Source organism: Saccoglossus kowalevskii, chromosome 16 (assembly GCF_978046115.1).
Source record: "Saccoglossus kowalevskii chromosome 16, keSacKowa6.1, whole genome shotgun sequence".
NCBI classification, from domain to species: Eukaryota; Metazoa; Hemichordata; class Enteropneusta; family Harrimaniidae; genus Saccoglossus; species Saccoglossus kowalevskii.
This window is the reverse complement of record NC_140656.1, coordinates 16,703,149-16,729,836: the sequence shown is the minus strand read 5'-3', so window position 1 is coordinate 16,729,836 and position 26,688 is coordinate 16,703,149. Positions and strand designations below refer to the sequence as shown.

Sequence of the window (26,688 nt, the reverse complement as noted above, 5' to 3'; positions counted from 1 at the left end):
CGTGAATTTAAAACCCACTGAATATGCCTGAAATGGTAAATCAACCCAGTGAACATTAGTAATTTTACAGTATAACTTGAATTACAGTGAACAGTTAAGGTGGCGTTACAGGGAAAAATGCATTTAGAGGTGGAATTTCACTTTTTTTACTTTTTATATAGCAGAAAACGTCCTTGTTCTTGAATGACAATTTCAAAATTATATAGTGAGTAGAACACCTTATAAACTAGGTTTAAAATTATTAAAAACAAACACATGTGCCACGGTCTTAGTTTAACTGTTTAATTTGCATAAATCTTGCTTAATGAATGTTGATTGATCGCTGGAGCTTAACAGTAGTATGCAAATCATGTTTCGGGAAGACCAGTTTTGTTTCCTATGTACTTCTTCCCCCATAGAGCTACCTCCATGGTTTTACAAACGCTGTTCGTACGCAACACAACAGCTATTTTATATCCCGAGATTTATTTATTATACACAACAATGCCACGCGGAGTAAAAAGGTGAACAGGTCCGAAAAAAGAAAGTAGATGAAAAAAGAATGTTACTGAAAGAATTAGACCGTGGTTCCTATCATAACCAAAGAGAAGACGCGATTTGCATTCTGTACCGAAAGTGACAGGACCCGACAGAATCCAACTCGGAGTATGAAACAGACACGGTATTATACATCGGTACAACATCGAGTTATAAGCTGGGCGTGGTTTTGCGAAAGTGGGCGTGGCCACAACCCAGCCTCCTGTTTTCTTGTAAAAAAGGAAATTATTTGTATTTCACCTTATTTCCCGGTTTAGTGGAAATTTATTTCTGTTATGTTCAGAAACACTTCGAAGTACTTTGCCGAAATATTTACATCTTGAAATATCTTGATGTGCAGCCTGATTACCGCTGTTTTAGCGACGGTTTGGTTTAATATTATTACAGGGTAAAACATTATTATAATTTCCTTATGTAGCAAATGATATCGATCATAATTTTCACCTGATTCACAAGGTCGTTTGCATTTGACTGGGCGTTCCCTGTAAAGTTATTGTATTTATTCGCGATTGTTACAATACCCTTCATAGTACGTAGCAGCTCGACGTATGCAACAACGCAAGTCGATCAACGCTCTGCGCATGTGTCACGGTGGACTCAGGAACAGTTAGTGTCGGAGTGTGTCGACCTAGTTTTGAAAACAGTACGCTACAGTTGATATACAACAGTTCGCACACTCACGCACATATCGAACTCGATCACTCAATCCTAAGTTACACATTAACCGGACCACCCCGGGACTGTACCTCGCTGTGGCAATCCCGCTATATAGCAGGTCGACGAGGACAAACACGACAAATCTCACACACGTGTCAATGCCGGGCGTGTCTGTTCGCCGGCGAGAAGTATAAGACTCGGTCTAGGTGAGTACGTTCATGGGATCTATTTAGACTGTGCTACCATTATTGATGTTGATGTACTATGTGTGGGTCTTTGTCATACTGTCATAAAGGGGTTTAATTATGATCAGTCGCTAATAACAAGAACGACGCACAGTTTATTGAAAATATGTCGGTGGATGTTAATAACAACTCAATTTGTTTTCATTTGTTTCCCGAAACTGTGGTTTACCTGCTTCGACTTTTTGTTGTGGTTTGCTCATAATACATGTTCAAATGTGTTTATACTATTTCCATTTCCGCAAAATACAATCATACTGAGTCAATACTCCCATAAGACAAGATGGCTGGCGTGAAATTCATCGTGATCAACACGGATTAAAAATAATGTGATCTTGTCTTTTTTTTTGCTTGGCGCGGCGACCTCATCCGTGTTCTGACTTGCAGAAGCTCAATGAATGTAAACAGTGTCATGTGATTCTGTGGCACTAGCCACTGTTGCTGCGAGCGCACTCCCATGTTCCACGTTGAACAATAAAATCAACAATAACAGACGAGGAAAGTCAAAGTACATTGACGTGGATCTCCGGGATTATAGTTCAACACACAAGCGATATAATACAATATCAATGTCATGTGTACCGTAGCGTACACATACACGTGTATATTCTAAATGAACTGCTGTATACTTTCAAGGTCACCGTGACCGCGACTATTAGGTCAGCTGTACAATAGGTCGTTCGATGCCGATATTACCCTCAAGGCAAATTATTAACATCGACAACAAAAATATACAACTCCGGCCTAGATTCATAAAGACGACCTTTAATGCAAAGAAAACTATACAATGCACAGCTTCCGCGCTGAACAGGTTTAAGATTCAGAGGTTACCCTGAGAAGTCAATACAACTACATAGTGTTACGTGTCGTTGTGTTGTTGCGTTATGGGTGTATATTGGGTCTATAAGAGAGAGATAGAGAGAGAGAGAGAGAGCAATTGCTGCGGGCAAAGTTTAGCAAGTAAGCGCAAGATTTCATGATTAGGGAAAATACCTGTGGAAATTAAAATTTGTAGAAACATTTCTCACGATGTACGACAAGGTTTACGTATTTGCATTGGTCAGCCTTGCTGACAGACACAGTTTTACTCTCTGAAATGTGTGGGTAAATTGGGAGATTGTTAGATGACGACGATGACGCCCCACGCCCAAACTAATGGCAAGGACGAATCAGTTTTCTGGAATTCTTATCACATTATACAATAACTGACGCAAGGTATGCAACGTCGCCCAGACACGTAATGAAGACCAAACGAGAAATCGCGAGACGAACACAAAATATGTATGGATGCATGAACGGACACTTGACATGTAATTTCTTTTTTATTCAAAATATATTTTAATAAAAATTTACTATAATTTTATTGACCAGAAAATGCTGAAACCGATTATCCAAACAGCACTTTTGGTATAGGGATACAAATATTGCATCATGTACACGGATCGCTGCGCGTGACTTGCCATTACCCACTGAACAATATAACCACTAAATGATATACAGCATTGGTGAACATCGGGACAGCGTCGAGAGACCTGGTTTTATCTTTTTTCATAGCATTTAAAAAAGTCGTGTTTAATCAGGAGCATTAAATCTAAACACCATTTCCACACAGGGAGAATAACACATCCCACAAAACACGGACTTGTTCTGTACTAAACTGAAAAAAAAAATCCACGAAACTCCTCTGATTGGTAAACCAACTCAATGCCAACGTAACACGAAACACGCAATTGCTCAATGCCCAAACACGTACGCAACATACATTAAACACGGTACAAATCGTCCGTATAATATCCGATACTTCGTGTCCCTATTAACCAAGTTGTTGTGGGGGGTACTTGAATTTACGATTCCAGGCATAATCCACACACGTTAGTTATCATATATACTACTAGTATTTACGTACTTCTAGATTACACATTAATGATCCAGAAAACTGAATGCGATCCAAATATGCCAGGGTTTGGAAAAAGTAACCTTAATATAAATTGGAGAAATACTTTAACCGGTTGGGCGCGCCCATGTTTGAAGTTCCCTCGGGGAATTTAGTTTTATTATACACGATTTCTCATGTTACTTGCACTAATCAACTGACGACCCAGAAGAGAGCCATGACGACGTATTGTAATGGTCTGTTGTACGGTACTACCAAGGTTAGCGTAACCTTGATCAGTGCCATCTCAGACAACTAATTGTCTGAGGCGCAATCCGACAAGACGCGAATGAAGACAAATGCATGTGAATGTTAATCGGTTTCCAGGATAAATCACGCGTATTAAAAATGTGATTACACATCTTCAGCATTTTATAGTTAAATTATTAAATTTATTATTATTTCTCATTTTCGCTGAATCGGTCGTTATCCTGAGAAATAGTCGTACTGTATGACAAATATAACATTAGACACCCTTAAACAAATAATATATAAATATAAGAAAACACGTATGTTTTTTTAAAATTTCAAATAAGATACATTGATGGCATATATTTTCTCTCTCATTGCATTCCGATATTGATTGAGGTTTTCCTCTGTGGGTGTAGTTGCGAACCCGAGAACGCCTATTTTACGTTCATAGTTTTATTAAACAGATTGGATATTATACATTGTATTAATCGCATTCCAATAGAAGGTGCATTTTACGTTCACTCTGCCCTGGTTACGCATGCCAAACTGTTGCAGCGTAATTCAGTCTCCATAATTGGCGCTACTGTGTCCCAGGCTGCACCATGGAAATACGGATAACCATTGTTCCTTCTGTTTACACTTTCATTCAATCCTTTTTTTATCGCTGTAATCCTTTAATCCGATTATTAATGCACAATGAGATTATAGACTCACATAAGACAATGAGTAGTCAAATATGAATCCAGATTAGATTAGACTGAAACGTCGCATACGTCACGCCGCGCCGTATTCGCAACGGGTCCCACGCGACGTGTAAACGCGCGTAAACGTCGAGCGCGCTACGCGACGACTAGCATGCCGCTTTAAAATAATATGTTTGCGAGTAGCGTAACATCATTGGCATTCAGGGTCTTTTAATTCAGTGGACCATATGTGTCCTTGAGGTACTGAGCTGAGACGAAATAGAGTTGGGAGTCGGAACTGTTCAACTGTGAAATTGGAATGACATTTTTGTGTTGACCTTTCTGGACATGTAACTTAATGTGTTTTACCTGTCTGCGCAGGTATTGCATAGTCCGATACGGTGCTTGGTTATTCCGTGCTCGGGCACAAGAACAGTTACAAAAAGCGTACAAAATGTTCGCAATAATCACAGATCTAACAATTACTCCTATTACTGGGCTATAATTCACGCGTAGTCATAGAATCGATATCAGCATTTAACAGGTTCTTGAAAAAAAAACCCGTACATTTTGGCCATTATGGCGGGGCTATTATTTACATTTCTGTCAGAACTTGCTATATAACGATCAGACATGTTACGCGTTTATCAAGGTTGTAAATGCATTATAACTTTCTTTGCGCAATGAGAGTAATACTGGATGAGAATACTTAAAGCTTGGTGTCCACATTATTAACCTTGACTTTAAAGATGTAAGAGGAGGACCCGAACGTTGGGGTTAGTTAGAAACAATGCACGGTCTTTTATTGTTTTTATCCTGTCATTAAAGTTTTATGAGAAAATGTCAAAGTTGAGTATATTCAACCTTGGTGTTTGCATGCAGCATTGCAGCCAACATGCGCACACTTAGTCGTACGTAAGGAATTATTCAGCATTGTTTTTTTTATTTCGTAGACACACTACTAATATATGTGTATAAAAAAATAATAACTCAAATTTCAAAATACAAATAAAAATATACAAGAAGCTAGTACGTGACTTTATCTGTGCAGTACTCGAATCTACTCCCAGCAAGGCAATGTCGATTTCCCAGACGACAGACTGGACCCAGATGAACATCTAACCTATAACAGAAAAAATATACCGCAAACGGTTGACGAGATCTCGTTGAGAGCGAGATAACCACGAGACTTGCTTCTTTCCCCCAATAGTGTCCCATTGTCTTTCGTCACCACACCCACTGTTCCCTCGTTCTAGCATTTCTAGTCAGAATTATGCGAACTCGAGAACGCCTATTTTGTGGCGTGGCGATTATCCAATTCCTATAACCAACGTTATATTAGAGTGAAGGTTTTTGAAATAAGGGATGAACCAATAGGAATTGCACAGGAAAGGTTATGGAAACAAATTTAGTAGGGTTCTATAGGAAAAAAATTCCTGCACGCCTATTCCTTAAGGAACAATTCTATACAAAAATAAATAAAACTACAGTGAATTCATCATTGAAAAAAATAGCACACAACTAAATGAAGAACAAAAAATATTTTGCTTTTTTTCTGCCATCGCCACCTATTACTACGACTAAGATCGCTGACAAAGATTTTTTCGATACTTTAGAATCTGAAATGTTAATTTATACCAGTAAATATGAGTGTAATATTATAATTACAGGAGATTTTAATGGTAGAACAGGTTGCAAATCTGATGGTATTGATCTGGATTGCACATACTTGCCAATGGAGGGGTTTGAAAATATGGGACAAGGGGCTGATAAACGAATTTCAAAAGATGTGGTAGTAAATAATTATGGGATGGAATTACTTGAATTTTGTTCAGTTACTGGATTAAAAATTGTGAATGGGAGATTATTTCAGGAAAGAGGGAGTGGCAATTTCACTTTTATATCAGAACTTGGTACGAGTGTAATTGACTATGTGTTGACAACAGAGGAGGTTCTAGTTAAATTTACTGATTTTACAGTGGGCAATAGAGTTGAATCTGACCACATGCCTTTAAAATTTGTTTTAACTTACCAAAATGAGGTGGGGGTAAATCCAACTAGGGATAGTTCGGACAATTGTATTGTTAACAAAAATGACACATCTAGGTTAAGGTGGGAGCAATAGAAAAAACAGCAGTATCTTGATAACTTTCAAACTGAACCAATTGAACAATTAACTCTTACTTTTAACGATAGTATTATTATGGGAAACCTCGAGGAAGCAGCAGCGGGTTTGGTGAACATTGTCTCTTTGTGTGCCACTGACATGAGAACTGAGACCAAAAATAATATTAAAAAGAAAGGTTCGATAAAGAGTGTTCGGCAACTAAAAAAGAAGTATTACGTGCACTAAATCAGTTTAGAAATTCTCAAAATGGGAAAAGGTTGGAATATTACTTAAAATTAAAAAAGAAATATAGAAAATTGATTAAAGAGAAAAAGTTAAATTATTTGGAAATGAGACAAAATGAACTTGTAAACTTAGCTGCTTATTCAAACTCACGGCAATTTTGGGAGAAATTTCGGCAACGAAACGAAAATGTGTCTAAAATTATTACCCAGAAAGAGTGGCATGATTATTTTAAACATCTGTTTAATAACAATTTTATAGGGGATGAGGATATGGCGGATTTTTTTGATTCAGTAAATGATTATGTAACAAGGAACAAGGTTAAATTTTGATGACATTGAGAACACAGAGGTTGATAATACTGACCTTGACTGCCCTATCACACAAGATGAAATTAAAAAGAGCATAAAGAAACTAAAAAATAATAAAGCCCCTGGGCAAGATGGCATTTCTTCGGAATTTTGGAAAGACGCACCACAGAAAATTGTTGAAATGTTATTTATTTTATTTAATGTATTACTTGAACAAGGTTATTTTCCTGAAAAGTGGGCAATTGGATTAATAACACCATTGTTTATTCTGAGCACAATTATTGATAAATATGTATTTCATCTCAATAGTCGATTATATTGTGCTTTTATTAATTATGAAAAAGCATTCGATAGGGTCCACCATATTTCACTATTTTATAAATTAACAAAGGCAGGAATGAGAGGTAGACTATTAACAACTTTGTTCTCAATGTATACACATGTTAAGGCAGTAGTTAAAACCCCACATGGTGTGACTGATCTGTTTAAAATTGGAACAGGCCTGCAACAAGGCTCAGTTATTTCCCCATTACTTTTTTGTTTTTATATAAATGATATAGAAGAAGCTCTTACACAAGGTGTTGAAACTGTAATCTATGTAAACACTTTAAAATTAATGTATTTATTATATGCTGATGACCTCGCATTATTTAGTAAATATCCCATTGGTCTACAGCGTCTTCTAAATAGATTAGCAAATTACTGTAAAAGATGGAGGTTAACAGTAAATTTGAATACATCAAAAATTGTTGTTTTTCGCAAATCGGGTAGACTAAAGAAATCTGAAAAGTGGTTTTGGAACGGGAATGAAATTGAAATAGTCTCAAAATATAACTATTTGGGGGTTCTTTTTTCTAGTTCAGGTATCTGGTATCAGGCCCAAAAACACATTGCTGAACAAGCAACGAAAGCCATGCACAGTATTAAAAGTATTCTTTATAAATATGGTGGGTTCAAACCAGCTATTGCGTTTCGTGTTTTTGACTGCAAAATTCTCCCAATCCTGCTTTATGGCAGTGCAATATGGGGAACACATAAATCTTACGATATAGAAACAGTTCATCATAAATGTTGTAAATTTGTTTTAGGGGTACACCCAAAGGCCACAAACTCTGCTGTGACGGGGGAGTTGGGAAGACATCTAATTAGAACACATGTGAACAAAGAAATAATTCGGTATTGGTTAAAATGTATAGGTGGTGATTCCTCTGTTTTAGTAAAAGAATGTTATGGCTATCAATATGACAGGGTAGAAAGGGGATTTAATTGTTGGGCAACATATGTTAAGGATTTGTTATGTAATTTTGGTTTTGCACACGTATGGGAAAGCCAGTATGTGAATAACCCAAATTGTTTTCTGCTACAGTTTAACCAACGGTGTCTAGATATTTCCCAGCAACAGTGGTATGATTAGATTGGTAATAGTTCAAAATTATGCACTTATTCTAAATTTAAAAAAAATATTAGTCGGGGAAAAATATCTGGATTCTATTACTATAAGTGTTTTTAGAAAATCTCTCACTTGTTTTAGAATATCTGCTCATGAGCTCATGATTGAAAAGGGTAGGGCATTGGGAATACCACTTGACCAAAGAGTGTGTCCTCTTGGTTGCAATCTCGTTGAAAACGAGTTCCACTTTCTATTACAATGTCCCAAATTTGAGGAAATTAGAACTCGTTTTATAGACAAGTTTTACTATTGCCCAGCGCTTGAATGGAAATTTATTTTGCTACTGCAATCTGAAAATACACATACAATACAAAATCTTGCAAAATACGTATTCTACTCTTTACAAAAACGTCATAGTTTGTTGGAGGGAAATTTAACTGAAATATAAATTTAATTTGGTATTCATAGGTGAAGTATAAGTTTGTAATATTCAGACAAGCAGTAGCAGTGATTATTCTTGTCAAACGATCTATTTATTTTTGTTACATTTAAGTGTGTACATTATGGCCTATGGCCAATGGTACTGAATAAATATATATATTACTACGACTAAGAAAAAAGATAGTATGCGAACGACGTCCGGTTCAGACCAAATGTTCGTACGTGAATGTGTCTGAGCAAACTATTTGATGAATTAGTTTTCGACTATTGATGTTTTTAGAAGGGGCAGGTCATGCTAATCACTCACAAATGCATACAACCATGGAAGACACATTTCATTCCACCAGCCTGACCAAGTTCTGAAAAATGTGATATAAAGTAAGTTATAACATTTATTTCTGCTGTGAATGGAATGTTGACCACTGTGTCTAATTATTTTCACGAACATACTACTTGATTGCGGAGTAGTTACACCACGAAAGTCCGAATATTTTGAAAATTTATGTTACCTCATGTCAGTGGTTGAAATCGACAACAGCGTGGTGAAACAAACTAGTAAGAGTCAGTAGTTATTCTAGTACTTGAATATGCAACCAAAAACATTAAATAAATGTTGTGCCAACTTTTCTCACACAGGTTAATTTTGTTTTAAGCTACCAAAATCGTGAATCTAAAATGTCCAATCAATATTTACGTTTTATATATTTTTATTTTATTACAGTATTATAGGCCGGTGGCTTTATATACAACAAACAATCACAAAAAACAAACAAACAAACAAAGGAATGAGCATGCTATCTTAATCAACATTGGAAATAATAATATTGTCTCTTAATTTGAAACCATATAATATAAACTTAGATAAAGACAGAAGTAAAAACGGGTTATGGGAATTTAGAAGTGAAGTAAATTTTATTTCTGATAGGTATTTGTAATAGTAAGGAGGACAAAATTTGTCTCTCAAATGTTTGTATAAGGGACAATCGCAACAAAAAGAAAATATTTACGTTCACAATCACTATGTTAGCAAATTGTCTCAATATACTAATTTTTAATGCATACACATCTTTGTAAATGTGTATATTATATCACCTAATTACCATACTGACTAAATTTGAGAAATTGAAATATAGGGGTTTGCAGACAAAGAACGAAATCTTACGAATTGCAATGTACACATGTCATGATGATCGATATGATGTAATGTATGGACCAAAACGTCAGAGACACACCAGTTGAGTCAACACTTCTGATTGCGGGTGAATATATAGAATGTAACGCGATCTTATAATTCCACTTGACCACAATATGACCAACCAGGATAACTATTTAGAAATAATGTGTATTAAAGCAGAATAATGCACTTAATTTTAGAGGTTTCAGAAAAAAAGTCAATATTCTCTCAAATGTGCATTTGTCCACACACCATTAAGTGGAAGCAGATTACATCATTTTGTACTAACACAGGGTTGCTATAGACAAGCTTTTCTGCGACTTCCTCACTTTTAAACGCGGCTGCGCCCGGTTTATTTCTCGTAGTAACACGTTTAACACCCAATACAATCACAGGACGCTACAGTGGTAAAGTCAATATACTCAACAAATGGATTTGTTTCAATTGCTATTCATTGCCAGCGTGACCTGAATTTTTAACAAGGCTGCGTAGGTTTACACAAATAGTATAAGACAACATTCTTGTCGGGAACGTACACGTTTTTGTTGTTGCTCAGTACCCTGGGTCACGTACCCGGGGTTATGTTGCTGGCACGGCCTTATCGGTTAGTAACGAGTCGAATCTATACGCAATTATAGTACATTTTACCATAGACCCTCTAGTGGAGGGTTATGATTTTACCAACAAAAAAACATCAACAAACATTTGTTTTTTCAGAAAATGAAACTCGGTTACGGTTGCCATGACAAATATACACACTTAAGTTGAAAACAATGGTTATCTAAAATATTCTACAGTGAACTCTCACCCGCTACATAGCTTTGTAAAGCCTTTTCGTGTGTTTATTTTCACAATGCTGTATTTAGCCGCAGGTCGCGACAGTCAGTGCGCATAACCGGATGTCACGTGTTTTATACATATTACTTGATTGGCAGCCCACTGACCTGTCAGTGTACTTTGGCAATCTTTGAAATTGTTTCTATTAAACATTGCACTATAATTCAGGTCATATTTTGACCAATCACAAAACGTGCTCAAACAAATCACGAAGGACATTACAAAATACAGACCCGATTAAATTAATCAAACGTGTTAATATTTTGGTTTAACTAATGTGGTGTACGGACAGGATATGAACACCATAAAATTACAATATACATTTTTAATTTAATTGTTTTATATTCTCGTTGTTTACTGGGACTGGATATATATACAAACTCTTAAGCAGGTCAGACACAACATTGGTAAAACGTGCTTTAAACCACATACTTACTGTAGAAACTCTCTCTCTGGCTGGGATTCATTTTTATCTTGAGTAGAACACATTGCAAACATTCCACTCTCACTCAATTCAATTCTTTTCTTTTACAGAGTGTTTTGAGACAAGTCGTTTCTACTTCCGTATATCCTTTGCTGCCTTCGCGCAAGAAAATAAAAATAGGTACGTACCCCGGGTCATGTGTATACCATTCTTGCTGTGGAGTATGTGACATAGTTTCTATTTTTACTTTGCTCATAATGATAATGGAGAGATGATGTACTAGTATATCACATCTGTCGTTGTCGCTGTCGTCGTCATCGTTGTTGTTGTTGTATAAACCAGGCGGAGTAGTCTGTCTGTGAGTAGAAACATGACACCAATACTCGTGTAGTAAACGAGTTTCGGGTTTTCGGGCGTGTTCCCTGGTCCCGAAGCCTGGTTACCCCGATTTTTCAAAAGTTGAGTAGACATATTATTTGTTGTTCTCAAGAAATGTCTTACAAAGTTTCGTACAGATATCAAAATGATATATATATATTGTCGAACTCATTGTCTGTGTATGATAGACTATCCTCCGTTCACTGCGAGATCTCGCGTTATGCTTGAAATCGCACGTAAAACAAATGTCATAGCGTAAAAAGAGGGGGGGGGCAAGGGTTATTTTCGTTCAACGTAATTGCAATATTTTTTTGTTCGTACAACGTAAATAGAAAAAATAAATTCCGTAATTCTGTAATCACCGGCTAGACGTACAATGTAATCAATCAAATATTTTTTTCGTACACTGTAAAAATGTATCATTTTTCTCGGTACGTACAAGAATTTACATCCTAATAAAAAAATCGTAAAAAATAATCCAGGGAAATTACATTTTAGAAACTGTAAAACGACAAGATGACACAATTTACTACAAAATTGAATGTCAAGACGTAAAAGGCCCTCTAACTGAATGAAGAGCATTACAAGGGTAGTATGCGCATGCGTCTCTACACACGGCGCAGTAATGGCGGAGAATTTGAGTTGGAGAGCTCTTCGGACCATTCAATGTTCCATTTTTTAACACTATAAACTGTAAACACGTCTTTTTGACTCCCATGTGCGAAGCACAAAATGGGAGTCTTTGCAGTTAGTGTGTCTGTATGTGTGTATGTGTGTATGTGTGTATGTGTGTATGTGTGTATGTGTGTCCGACTGTTCCACTGCTATCTCAAGAACCATACATTGGTTTTTGATGAAACTTGGTGCATAGATGCTCTGGGCCAATGCGCAGATTTGATTAGGTTTTGGTAAAAATCCATGCTCGTTAATTACCTAATTTGCATGATAATTAGCTAATTTTTAGCTGTTCTATGACTGTTCCACTGATATCTAAAGAACCACTCATTGGATTTTGATGAAACTTGGTACATAGATGCTCTGAACATATGCGCAGATTTGATTAATTTTTGGTAAAAATCCGTGCATATTAATTACCTAATTTGCATGATAATTAGCTATTTTTTAGTGGTTCCATGACTGTTCCACTGATATCTAAACAACCACTCATTGGATTTTGATGAAACTTGGTACATAGATGCTCTGAACTAATGCTAGGTTTTGATTAGTTTTTGGTAATAATCCGTGGATACTAATTACCTAATTTGCATAATGATTAGTCAATTTTCGGTTTTTCCACTGATATCTCAAGTACTAATCATCACATTTCAATGAAACTTGGTACATAGATGTCATACGACACTGCACAGACCTGATAGTTTTTATGGTAATATCAGTACATATTAATTACCTAATTTGCATAATTAATTAATTTTCAGCATTTGATATAAGTAGTTAGCATTACATTTCAATGAAACTTGGTACTTACATACTCAAGGACTATGCAGAGATTGATTGTTTTCGATAAATATTTGTGCATATTAATCACCTAATTTGCATAATTAGTTAATTTTCAGCTTTTCCACGGGTATCTCAAGTACTAATCATCGCATTTCAATGAAACTTGGTACATAGATCCTTTAGGACTATGCAGAGACCTGATTAGTTTTAGGGTAAATAATTGTGCATATTAATTACCTAATTTGCATAATTAATTTTCAGCTTTTCTACTGATATCTAAAGTACTAATCATCATATTTCAATGAATCTAGAATTATGCAGACCCAATTAGTTTCCGGTAAATATTTGTGCATATTAATCACCTAATTTGCATAATTAACCAACTTTCACACTGATATCTCAGGTACTATACATCACATATCAATGAATGTACATGGATGCTGTAGGACAATAGACAGACCTGAATAATTGTGGGTTAAAATCTGTACATATTAATTACCTAATTTGCATAATTAACCAATTTTAATCTTTCACACTGATATCTAAAGTACCGTAAAAACTCCAAAATTTCGACTGGTTTTAAATAATTTGTGTTAGAAATGTGACGTGTTTTTAGAGTCAAAATTAAGGTGCATTTTCGGACGGTCGAATTTTTCAGAATAGAAATCAGCAAAAAAAAATGGGGATGATAGACAGTGTGCTTCATTAGTTTTTAAAAAATGCAATGTCCGTCAATTGACGTAAACTTCCTCATGTTTCACGGTAAAAGCAAAGGTCGTGGCCGAGTTGTAACTCAAAATCTAAACAAAGTCATCAATCAGTGAGTATTATGACAAGCAAAACAAAACATCAAGACGCGGAGAAGAGGTCAGCACAAAACTAATAGGTCAAAAGACAAAGCTGTCTCGCACTACTTAGGAAAACTTGTGAATGTTCGAAGTACAGGTACCCATTGGACAAAAGATACATGGAAGTTTAGCAAACGATCTCCCCGACCCAGTGCAATGTATCCGGTTAGAATCAAAGCTCACGTGTCCCTTATTTGAGCACCGTACCGGTGATTTGAGGGACCAAATTCTGCCGTAAATTCGCCCTTGGATTAAAAAATATAATGGGATTTAAGAAAATAAAATGGGACTTTTAAGGTGTATTTTGGCGTCATTTTTCGGACATTTCAATCAATCCTGCCGGCTAAAATAGAGTCTAAGTTTTACCGTAGTCATTGACGTCTGTCTATTCAAGAGTACACGTGTATGATTTTTATCGTGACTAGCGTGAGCGGGTAAGCTTCCTTTCGAGAATGAGCTGTTATCACTGTGAACAATGTTAAATTATTCTTCAGATGACCAGTTTATTTTTTAAAAACAACTAATTTTTTTATTTAAAAAAAATCATGCCGTTTTCGCATCATCCAGCTTTTTGATTGGTTAATTAGCGATTTGACCTATTTGACCTAAGAGAACATGGCGGATATCCTACAGCATCAAACGTTTATACGAGACCGGAATCATTCGCTTACGATGAAACTAAGTTGACTTTTATTTGTATTTCATAACCATTCAACAAATTTATTTTGTGTACATTATTATAATCACTACTGAGTACAGTAATAATCAACAATTCAGAAACGCAGCATGCCGAGATTTTTGTGTTCGTTTTTATTTGAAACTTCGTTTATTTAGAATATATTTTCGTTACCAATAAAATAAAAATCTCTCAGTCAATCAGAAACCCGGATTCATGCCTTTGAGGAAGGTCCCGTTTGAACGCTCACATCGGTTTTTTTTTCGTTTGGGGGAAAACTAAAACTGGTCGCAATTTTCGAATAAGAATGAGTCGGCAATTTTTAGTGGAGTCGAAAATTTGGAGGTAAATAAAACACCGAAACCCGGCAAATAAATAGGCGGTCAAATTTTTAGAGGGGTCGAAATTTTGGAGTTTTCGCGGTGTTAATTATTCCATTTCAATGAAACTTAGTACAAAGATGCTCTAGGACAATGTACAAACCTAATTAGTTTGGGGTAAAAATCTGTTCATATTAATTCCCTAATAAGCATAATAATTCATAATTTTTTGGTTCTGTTACATTGCGCAGACCTCATTAGTTTTACACTCAAATCTGGTCATATTAATTTTCTGATTTGCATAATTAGTTTTCAGCTAAGTAATTTCGAATTATATTTAATGTGTCTCCAATACTCTCAGCACATGGGAGTTCTTTCTAAGCTTTCTTTGATTTCTCTTGTAAATTGTAAAAAAAAACTTTTTATTTCCCGTAAAACCGTACCAGCTACCCCCTTGCCTCCCCTCTAAAAACATTGCGCGGGATTCGACAAAGGCTAAACTATTTGGGGGGGGGGGATTTCTACGTTTAATACACATTTTATGATGGTCAATTTTGGATGAAGTAAAGAATTCTCAACGCCACATTCTTCTCAGAAATAATATTTTCGACATTGATAAATTCAAGTTCACAATCAAATCATTCGTTTTTTTGCGGCAGACGCCCGAATCGCGTCTTTCACGCTTTACGCGAGATCTCGCAGTGAATGAAAAATCACCTATTGTAAACCACGTTTTCTATATTTTATGAACAGTTTGTTAACCTTCAAAGGTAACTTGGATGACTGCATTTCAGAATGTTCGCAACGTAACGTAAGCTGATGTAGTACAAATATATTATCTATTGTATTTCTGCTGACCGCAAGTGAATTTATGTTAATTCGACATCCCACCACCCTCGCGCGCCCGGTAGTTAAGCAACCAGGAAACCCGAAACTATCGGATATAGGTCCAACTCAGGCTTAGATCTAGTTTAGTGAGATTGTGGAGAGATAGTGAACACTATTATTTATTTTGACATGTTTATTTTGTCAGCACATAATTATTTGATTACTAAAATTCATCCGTATTGTGATGCAAGTTTTACACAAAAGTGATTTTTAAGTTATACTGAATAATTGTAATTATTTGAAATGTCCTGACATCCTTGGACCGCGTTTGTCTGTTTTAGATTTTTTTTCTGACTTCGTGGTATACATTGAACATTATGGGACTTTGAATGCACGTAAATTTGTGTTGCGAATAATATTCAAAATGGTCGTTTCATTAATGTACGAAGTTCCAGGGTCGTCGACCCTGATAGATAGACACTAGTTGTGAACAATAACAGTATGTGTTAACGTTCATACATATTGCTTGGAGTTGCAGTTGTACACTACTTAAACTTGTTTGAAAGTGAGAATTAGATTTGTTAGGGGGTGCTGGAAATGACTTTACCTAACTCATCATGGGGAGGCAGAATGTGGACTACGAGTCGGTGATCTACCACTCAGTACCCGCCACTTCTATAGTGTATGTTCTGCTCCACCCCCGCGTGTTATGTGCCTCAGAGCTCGCGCATTCCACTTTTTTTAATGCCAGACACTGACTATGTGTCAGCTGCAACAAATTTGCTGATGAATACATTTAAAATAATAATTACAATATTTGAGCAAATTAAATTGGCAGACAATACACAGCTAGCTGGTACAATAACAATTTGGCGATATATTAATTTCCGATGTAGGTGCACGTATAATTTATTAGATCACTGTATTACGTAATTTTTAACTGTGATGTATGGTTAATAGTGCAATAGACCGTACTTGTATAGGCAAATGACCGCCGAGTTGTAATTGAGAGCCAGAAAGCCACGCGATTTTTAACTTCCCCCTAACCCAACTAGTGTCCCGTTCTCTGCCGCCATCGCATCGTCTGTTCCAAAAACCACGGTCTCCCACAATCAGGGAAACAGTAGACACTATGGAACACTCTTCGGGGAGGGGAATTTACAAATATGGTATATATGTCACGCTTGTAATACAATGGCTGGTTGAAAGTTTGAATCAATTGTTATGATAATCGTGTAAAGGCGATACTCGCCTGCCCTGAACAGAGGGACAACCAGTACGGTTGGTGGTTTATCGTGGCCACATCGCGTGCGAACTCGCCTGGTATTGCTCAACTGAAAACGAATAATATAGTATATGTAGTATTAAATTAGAAAAAAAGAAGATTGATTAATTGTCTTAGCAATTATTAATGACTTCATTGCTCTTTTCTAATACCAAGATGTTCGGACGAAGTCTGAAAACTGAGACTTACAGATTGACCTTTATGTATCTGTACCTATATCTCTGACATGTCTGAACCGATCACGTTCAAAGTTCGCACACACATCATATTATATCACACGTGTTTGTGATCAAGATAATTGAAGGACTCATTCTCAAACCCGTAAATGTTATCAATAAAGTATAATTTCAGTTTATATATATATTTTTGGGAGATATCGGCGTAACCAGCCGGAGTAGTTTGATGTCTGTCTGTGAGTAGAGACATGACACCAATACTCGTGTAGTAAACAAGCTTGGGGGATTCAAAATGGTTGAATGACGGCCATTTTAGTTCTGAAATTTAATCAAAATCAATCATATTTGCCATCCCAGATATCGGTCATGTATGCGTGGATTTCGTTCGGACTTTGTGGTATACATTGAATATTATGGGACTTTGATGCACGTCAATTTGTTTTGTAGATAATATTCAAAATGGGCGGCTTGTGGCCATTTTATTGTCTGCGACTCATTTTACAGTGATAATATTTCAGTAACAGTTTGAGTTTTATGGTCGTTTCATTAATGTACCAATTAAACATTCTTGTAGTGAGTTAGAGTTTATCAGTTGAGAGTGGATATTCATTTATTTCCTTGGATCGATCGCTGCACTGTAAGGAAACATTATAAAATGGTCTTTACCTTCAACATTACAGTACTAACAATATAATTTAAATAACTTTTCTCTTTATCATCAATTGTAAATTCCATAAGTATACAGTTCTGTACACTTTGTTATTGTTGTTGATAGGTCTTACCAGGTTCATGGAATCACCATGCCAAAGGTTGCTTTGGTAACAGGATCCAGTGATTTGGAAGGCATTGGATATGCCACTGCCAAAGCGCTTTTACGTACCGGATGTGACGTTATTCTAACTGGATCACGTGAGGCAGAGAAAGTCGTCCCGCTTCAAGAAGAGATATATAGGTACAACAACGAGATGGGAGACGGAATGTCAGCATTTTGGGCAGACATTTATGAACGTGAGAGTAAATGAAATCGAATATACATTGTTATTGATGTATCAACTATGAATTCATGAAAGCTTATTTACCAGTCAGTAAATATATACACGTTGTCATAAAAATCGTCTTTATACAATGCAAAAACACAGTGTATGTCTGAATACAAAGATGTACTGCTATTCATTTTTACTTACGAGGTATGGCAGATATTGGTCTGAGAAAATACAAACAAACCTTGAAGAATTCCATTATTTATTCATACATTACACTTTACTATTCACTATCAATACTAGTAATTCCTATCACACTAAGAATTGACGCAAATTGCATCCAAAATCTCGTTGATAGCGAAAGAGCCACGAGATTGTGATTGCCTCTCTATTCTCGCTCGTCACCGCGGCTACTGTACCTAATTTCATGAGTACTTAGGCCAGGGTAATCGTGAGCGCGATGGCTAGAGAGAATGGAATACAAGTCTCGTGGCCAGGTTCTCGCGATATCAACGGGAACTTGATAACCATTTGCTTTTAAGGTCTAATTCCATTATCATCCATAAAAGATTAACCAGTCCCGGGGTCATGTATCGAAATGATGGGTCGTTATTTCTGTTGAATCTGTAGTAGTGCCTTAGTTAATGTGACTTTGATTTGCTTCATCGAAGGCCTCCGTACAAACAGTTATTGATGTTATAGATTTATTGTATAAAGCGCTTTTTTGCTTCGATTTGTCGTAAATAATATTTAAAAAGGCAAATGTCTCATCATAAATTAATAAAGAAAGGAGGATCCATTTCACATTTTGCCTCAGCGTATACGCAAACCTTTCTCTGATCCATTAACCGAATATTCTGATCTAGTCAGCAGAAATAATGGCCCACTTTTAGTTGTGACGAACTTTACCTACACATACATATCTACCATAAGCTATATGAAAGATTGGTACAGACGCGGCGTCTATTTATCTCACCAGAGAATTCAAGATTCGACCAGACTACATCCGTGCAGACTTACGAAATATAGAAGACATTGAAAGACTTTGCAGCGAGTGTAAACGTCTTTATCCCGATGGCATCGACATACTTGTGAACAATGCAGGTATCAAGCAGGGGGACTAGGTTGTTCAATACACAATTGCTATAAATCGCGCCCTCTATGAATGGAGCCTTCTGTGACGACTATATGACGTAATTGGTAAAAAGCAATGTTGTTCAAATCATGGAGTTGTCATTATGGCTCTATGTTCAAACTATGTTCGGTTGTGTTGTCGCTCGTCGTCGAGGATGTAGTAAAATCTCGTAAAAACATGGACTTCTTAGATGGGTCAAAATGATATGGTCGCTTTCGTCGTCTTCGTATCACCCATATACGTCACAGAAGCGCCTCGCCACTAGAGGGCGCGATTTACAGGAAAGGTGTATTTACGCATACTAATCTACCATCTTGCCGTACATCGTACGCACGTGTGCGATTTGAAATTCTGAATAACATAAGAACGGAACGGAATCAACCAACTAACACAAACTACAATCTAGTACTAAAAAATACAACGTTCACGTAAATATTTTGTTTTCATCAATTTGCAGGTTTCAGTGAAGTGTTTCCTATAGAGTCCTACCCAACTGACAAATTTAATGACATCATAGCTGTGGTACTCTCCGCTCCATTCCATTTAATCCGTCTAATCCTGCCAGACATGAAGGGTAAAGGTAACACCATTCGTTCATCCTTTAGTACACATACTATTTCGCGATATTGTTTGGCGATGATTCAAAGTTTTCGTCCCATATACTAAATATCTGTAAATTAGTTTCATTCTTTACTAGTATATTAGTAGCGTTCGTGCGTGAACGCTTAGCACGTGCTAAGAAATTCTAAGTACGGATTAAATCTGGGCAAGACCCGTTCTAGTTCCTTGGCGTTAACGCTTAGCTCAGGCTGAGCGCCCAAAACGCCATTGTATTCAATGGTCATTTGGAGAAATTTACTTTTATTTTCATAACTTTTCATGCCATTTTCGATATGCAATCGTGACAATCAAGTCATCCTAGTTAAAATGACTGAAGATTTTTGTATAGTCTTAACAAGTTTGGGCGTTCCGTAGCCCGTACTAACCAGTGTTACCCCCGTGCGTTGGTCTAGTATTCAATATGCAAACATATGCGATTAACTTACATCTTTGCCCGTACTTCGCGTAGCGTGAACACTACTATTACTACCTTTACACCAGCCGACTGTGGTCTTCGCGTTCCCATCTGATCGTCTTTATTCATTCACAGAGTGGGGAAGGATAATAAACATTTCATCGGTGTCCGGAGAACGAGCCATTTCTTATATGAGTGCTTACTGTGCAGCAAAACATGGTCTCAATGGACTTACCAAGGTAGGAACTCACTGTTACCCCTAGTGGTGAAACATACCAGGGGTTTGAACATGATTCGGAGCCAGTTATGTGATTGGTGTGAAAGGGTGTATATTCTACAGTAAAAATGAGAGATTATTGTATATAGCAATACCATGCCGTAAATATGTTTCGGGGTCTTACGGTCGAATTCAAGATTGTTTTTGCATCCCATCATCATAATAATAAATCTCAACAATTATGGAGCAGAAATATTTGTGGGTGATGTCGTAAAATTGTTATTCGTGGCTGGGATGCCGAATAAAATGATATTAGTGTAAACACTCTTTGGCGGATTGTATGTATACGAGGGAAATGCGAACCCAATTAATACATCCAAGATGGCAAGTAGCTTAAGCTATAACAATTTATGTCGTTCGCGAATATATTCACAGGCAGTGGCCAAAGAAACAGCTGAGTTCGGAGTCACGTGCAATTCGATCATGCCTGGAGTCGTGAAAACAGGACGTATGTTATAACAATCGTTGCTTTCATATTATATGGATATCAAGGGATGTATTAGCAAACTTCTGTTTCTACTAAATATTATGACAATGAGATTACTTTTCAACTGCCGGTACTAACAACGTTTTATTATTTGAACGGGTTCAATATAAGTGTTGCTCTTTTTATTTACTTAGAAGGCGACTGACTGTTTCCATTATTTGACGTCTTATTTGTGAAAAAGCCCGTATAGTCTAGTTATTTCACTTTTGAATGCCACAAATACCATCGATTAAATCCACTTTGTCGACTGTTTCGTTTTGACAGTTACAATGAAAGGCATGGCGTATCTCGCAGAGATTGAAGGAGTATCAGCCGAGGAAATGGGAGTAAGTTATGATGTTCAGTTATATGTGCACGCATATTATGTAGAAACAGCATGGCTCTCCTACATGAGTTTCCCGATGAATATACAAACATTCAGAAATAAACACAGCACATTCTAAATAAAACGCTAGTACTAGTATTGTCCAGCTAAACGAAATTGCAGTACACGTGGTGGTATCCTAACACTCGCACGAGCCGTTGTAAAAGGTATTTTTTACATGGTCACCCGCGTCTGAGGAATGATAAGGATATATGGGTTTCACGCCATGATTAGAAATGTAAAAACGCGAGAAGTCACGTAAATACTGACACGTGTATCGATATATACATGTATATATATTATATTTTTTAAATCGCGTCTTCTAACCAATTCTTCCGATGCTTTCGGACGCTTTCCCCGGAATAGCAATTATGACATTGCAGTAATGTCCGCGCTCGAAATAACGGCCTGTGTTTGGACAATCTAGAATAAAGAAACAGGATCAGATTTGTGTTGTTCCTCCGTGATCGCTACCTAAATAGTATTAAAGCGGGAGGATCGTCACCTGCGCACGCGCGGGAGTCCCAAGCGACGATAACAACACACGCTAAAAACGCAACGGCTCATGGGTAGACGCTTGTTTGTAAACAATGACAAACTATGGCCATCTGACACATGCGCAGGTGACAACTCCCCCGCTTTAACCTGCGTGACATGATATCCTTATTCACAATTCAGTATTGGAAATAAGATAGATTGTTCTCAATGTTTGTCAGATTTGTGGTACATAATACATTCGGGTAATGCGTGTATTAGTTATAATGCATCGACCGAGTGTCCACATGTGGCGTGAGATCTGTATCCCGACAAAGACCGGTCTATTTACCGGTATCATGGTCAGACAAAAAGTTCAGCTATGTGAGCTTACATTACAATATGCATACTGCAAATACTACCGCTGGTTTTACTAGCCACGACACCAATATCTCAGAATAACAACGGGAGACCGTGGAAGACTAAAGTTCAAAGAAGAACACGGTAATGTTGCCATATTTCGGATATTGATGTATTAAAAGTCGTAGTTGGAATTCTAATTATTCAATCACGATTGATTTTTACGTTGCTGTGGCAATTTTGTATCAGGCTTCAATTTTACGGGTTCTATCTCTTGGCATTAGGTGGACATCGTATATCAGTTGATTTACACGACATGATGGCGTAATACACAACATAAGTTGTGTCTGGAGCCCGGTCTGCAGATGCGTTATTTAGTACGCCGGCCGGTGGACAGATCTATAGCGTTTTCATACACAGGAGGGAAACGTATTTCAAAGAAATACAACAAACAAATCAATATATTTTACCATTAAATGTGATACATTTTTTGCCGTTTTTACTAAGAAACAGAATAGCAACACGGAAACACAGAATATATTTTTGTTTCGAAAATGTTACATTCACTCATGAGATACAGCCATACGATGATCAGTCAGTGATTAACGTTTAATATTTAAAAAAAAAATATATACTAATATTGCTTATATATTCAGGGCTGTGATGGTTGTATTCCATCCCAATTGTACGTGACATTATAGCAAATAATCAGAAAGCAGTCGGTAACAAATCGCTACAGATATTTGACTATTGACGCCATCTTGAATCGCTGCATAGCAACATGGGTGTTGCTACGAATATCGCTATAAACTAACGACCATACTTTTTTGTTACAGAAAATATTTGTGAACGCCAGACACGTGACACAAAAATACGTCATGCCAGAAGAGGTCAGTAATGACTATGAATATCAACCTAATTCCATAACTATCGTTAATGTGTGAACGCTTTTCACGTGCTAGTCAAGAAAGAAATGGCGAATACAGTTGGCAAATACGGTGCATACGTCATTGTTCACCGTGATGCATTCAGGCTACCAATTGACCGCAGGACCGTTAGCCCGTGCTAAGCGTCTAGACCGGGTCTCAGATTTACCTCGTGCCTACTCATTCTTAGCCCGTGCCAAGCGTTCGCGCACGCCTTCTTAGCACGGGCTAACGTTTTTGATCTCTTAGCCCGTGCTAAGGTTCTGTGCTCCAACGCAAGTTATGGGTGAAAATAAACCTCAAGTTGCAGATTTTCTCAGGCCATAAATAAAAGTTAGTTCAAATATTGTGCCAGCAAAAGGCTGTATAGTTTTGTAAGAGAAATAATGATGATATTAGTTCCACTTGATCGGCATGAATGATGTTATAGTTTCTTTCGGTTCTTAATTGTACGAACTCGAAGCGGAAGTAAAAATCAACTTGAAGGCATATTCAAGAATAAATCACTAAAGTCGCAGATAACAAATCTAAATATATGTTTGTTCAATTTGAATTCAGTAATACAATATAATGTAATCTCAGTGTTATGTACGTGTATTTTTCAGATCGGAGATTTGGTCGTCTTTCTGTGCTCATCGTCTGCAGCTCAGATGACCGGTTGCTGTATTCCAATTGACGGAGGCAACATGCTCAACACGTGCTCCAGTGGGAACAGTAGACTTTGATGATAAGAACTGTCTCACTAAAACATTACTCTATCTTTTTATTATTTCTGTGATTGATTACCGCATTTCAAAGCCGCAGCTTAAAACGCCGAAATTGGAGAAACGTCAGTCTTGTTACAGTAGTGTACACTTAAAAACAATTGAAGAGCGAGTCATGACTAGCATGCCAATAATTTTATCGAACCTACTTCTGTTATTATTCATGCTGCAAATGCATTTCGTGACAAGAAAACCGTTTCTCAAAAAAACTGGATGACATAAATTATTATTTTACCAAATCAATGAATATAAAACATAGAAAGAGTGCAATACAATCTAATCTGGACAATACAAATCAATCCAAAGCCAATCACAACAACAGTAAAGCGCACTGACTAATCAGCTCGCATACATTAGTAACCAAATCAGCGAACGCACGTGATTGGCTGAATGCAATTAAAGCGTAGACACTGATTAAAATAAAACCATGTGTTTTTGATTTTAGAAATAACACAACTAACGCCTTGGTTGGCAAGATGTTGAAGATACAATATGGAAAAGATCACGTGATATGTAACATTGTTCTTTTATGAGGCATAAACTATTCGTTTGATGAAAAACATAATTATAGATTCATATTATGCCTTATTAGAGTGTTTCATTGGTCCTTACACTGCTGCAAAAACGTTTTCAGTTCATTGTAAATCATAATCAACAATATCAAAAAAATACATGTTATCACCCATACTGCATCTTCTATTGCCTCCCGACAAAGTTGTATCTTCGTGCAAAGAATCCAAATATTTTGCATGAATATTAGTTTAAATATTAGTTAAATATTAGTTAAATAAGCATCGACCTAAAATTTGTTAAAAGAGTTTTCGAGTTTATGACAATTTTTCCCAACAATAAATTCGAATTGTTATAGACAGGTAATACATCCCTTCCATTTAACTACACGTATTTCACTACATACAGGATTCATTCCAGCTGCTTTATTTCAGTTGTACGTAAACATATTGTCGAAAACGTCAAACTGATCTTACAACCTCCATTGTCTTTTTTATCGAAAATGTTAGGACGCATAAATATTGAAATTATTATATTAACCCATCTTGTAACTTATGTATACTATTCATAAAAATATATCATTTTAATTGAAGTGTTTTCACATTGTTCATACACAGTATTATATATATATATATATAACTGTACTCGATAATAATAAAACACCATTACCTTATACGAATAATGTTGTTGCTGCTGCTTCATACGAATAAACCCAACTGGTGAAGTTGTGGGTGATGGAAATTATCCCACATCAGCATCCGAGGTACTCCCCTTAATTGGTTTGAAGATTATCTTGTTAACCGAACTCAGAATGTTCATGCATATAGTTGTAATTCCACACCCCTCCCCATTAGGCATGGTGTTCCCCAGGACTCTATTCTAGGCCCCCTACTTTTTTCGTTTATATAAATGATCTGCCCTCCTTCTCATCATTCTTTAATTTTAAGTTATTTGCTGACGATTCTAATCTGTTTCACTCTTTTAACAATCCTATTAATAATACACTTGACATAGATTCCAACCTGTCCTTGGTTAGCCTTTGGTGCACAGCCAATAAAATGACCATCCTATAAATGAAACCAACACCACAACATATCTTGGCTTAACTATTGACAATCATTTAACCTGGAAACCCCACGGCAACAAAATTATGAAAAAAATTACACCCCTGATTGGACTGATAGCTAAAGTACGCTATCATTTGCCTATCATACCCTAAATTTTTATTTTTATATTTTTTTTTCTTACTTTTTATATGGGCTTGTCCTGAAATAAAAGATAATAATAATAATAATTTGCTCTAATTCTTCTATATAATTCCCTGATTTTACCGCACATATCTTATGGACTTGAAGTCTGGGGTAGTACGTATCAAACAACATTGGACCCAATCTACAAGCTACAAAAACAACTATCATACACGTATCATACTTTTCAAAGATAATCTCACACACAGTAAACCATTATTTCACTCACTAGGAATGTTGAATATATATGACCTATTCAAATACAAACTATGCATTTTTATCCATGACCTGCACCATCATAGGCTCCCTCGGATAACAGAAAATTACTTCACTTTACCTGATCATCAGCACTGCACCCGGTTTTCATCGCAATCCAGCTTCAAACTTCCCCCTAAGAATACTAGCCTTGGCCAATTTTCAATAGATTTCCAGGGCGCTAAACTCTGGAATAATTTGCCAACACATGTAAAATGCATTGTTAGTCGAACCGGTTTTAAAAAACACCTAAAAATTTCGCTACTTGCTGTCTGATAATAAATTGTTTATTTACTTATTTAGTTAGTTTATTATAAAGTTACTTATTTAGTTACTATTTATTTGTGTATATAATATTTATGTTATCATTTATTTATTTATATATATTTTCTTACCTTGAACAATACTTATTAGTACAATATGCCCCTTTTATCACCCCTTAAACACATATAAGATATATTACTTACTCAAGCAGGCTCGACTAGCTTCGCTATAGCTTCCCAGCCACATTATACATATTTACTAAGACTTGATCGTTTATTTATTTGTTCGTTTTTTCATTTACTTATTTATTAACTTACTTCTTATTGTAACTTTTTTCACCCTGTATAATATGGGAAATAACAACAAATGTGTTTCCATTGGAATGTAAATACTATGAAAACGTGGAAATAACATACCCAACCATAGATCTTCTATACAAGTATAGACAAATAGTGAAAGGCTCTGATGGCACTGCCTTGAAAAGTCTTCC

The 26,688-nt window shown here is 36.4% G+C and overlaps 1 protein-coding gene across 1 annotated transcript; it reads left to right on the top strand.

Annotated features, from left to right (window-relative positions):
- Nucleotides 1–1,130: 1,130 nt before the first annotated feature.
- LOC100370789 (uncharacterized) lies at nucleotides 1,131–25,029 on the top strand. Its single transcript, XM_078011655.2, has 10 exons — nucleotides 1,131–1,400; nucleotides 11,282–11,351; nucleotides 17,916–18,092; nucleotides 19,100–19,224; nucleotides 19,713–19,835; nucleotides 20,406–20,509; nucleotides 20,923–20,995; nucleotides 21,299–21,360; nucleotides 23,069–23,122; nucleotides 23,764–25,029. The coding sequence occupies exons 3-10, from the start codon at nucleotides 17,941–17,943 to the stop codon at nucleotides 23,881–23,883; spliced, it is 813 nt and encodes a 270-aa protein (XP_077867781.1). The 5' UTR covers nucleotides 1,131–1,400; nucleotides 11,282–11,351; nucleotides 17,916–17,940; the 3' UTR covers nucleotides 23,884–25,029.
- The last annotated feature ends 1,659 nt before the right edge of the window (nucleotides 25,030–26,688 follow it).

Coding starts and splice junctions, on each gene's coding strand:
- LOC100370789 (XM_078011655.2), top strand. CDS start 17,941: ATGCCAAAGGTTGCTTTGGTAACAGGATCCAGTGATTTGGAAGGCATT. Junction 20,510..20,922: donor GTCTCAATGGACTTACCAAG/GTAGGAACTCAC, acceptor ATATATTCACAG/GCAGTGGCCAAAGAAACAGC. Junction 20,996..21,298: donor TGGAGTCGTGAAAACAGGAC/GTATGTTATAAC, acceptor TCGTTTTGACAG/TTACAATGAAAGGCATGGCG.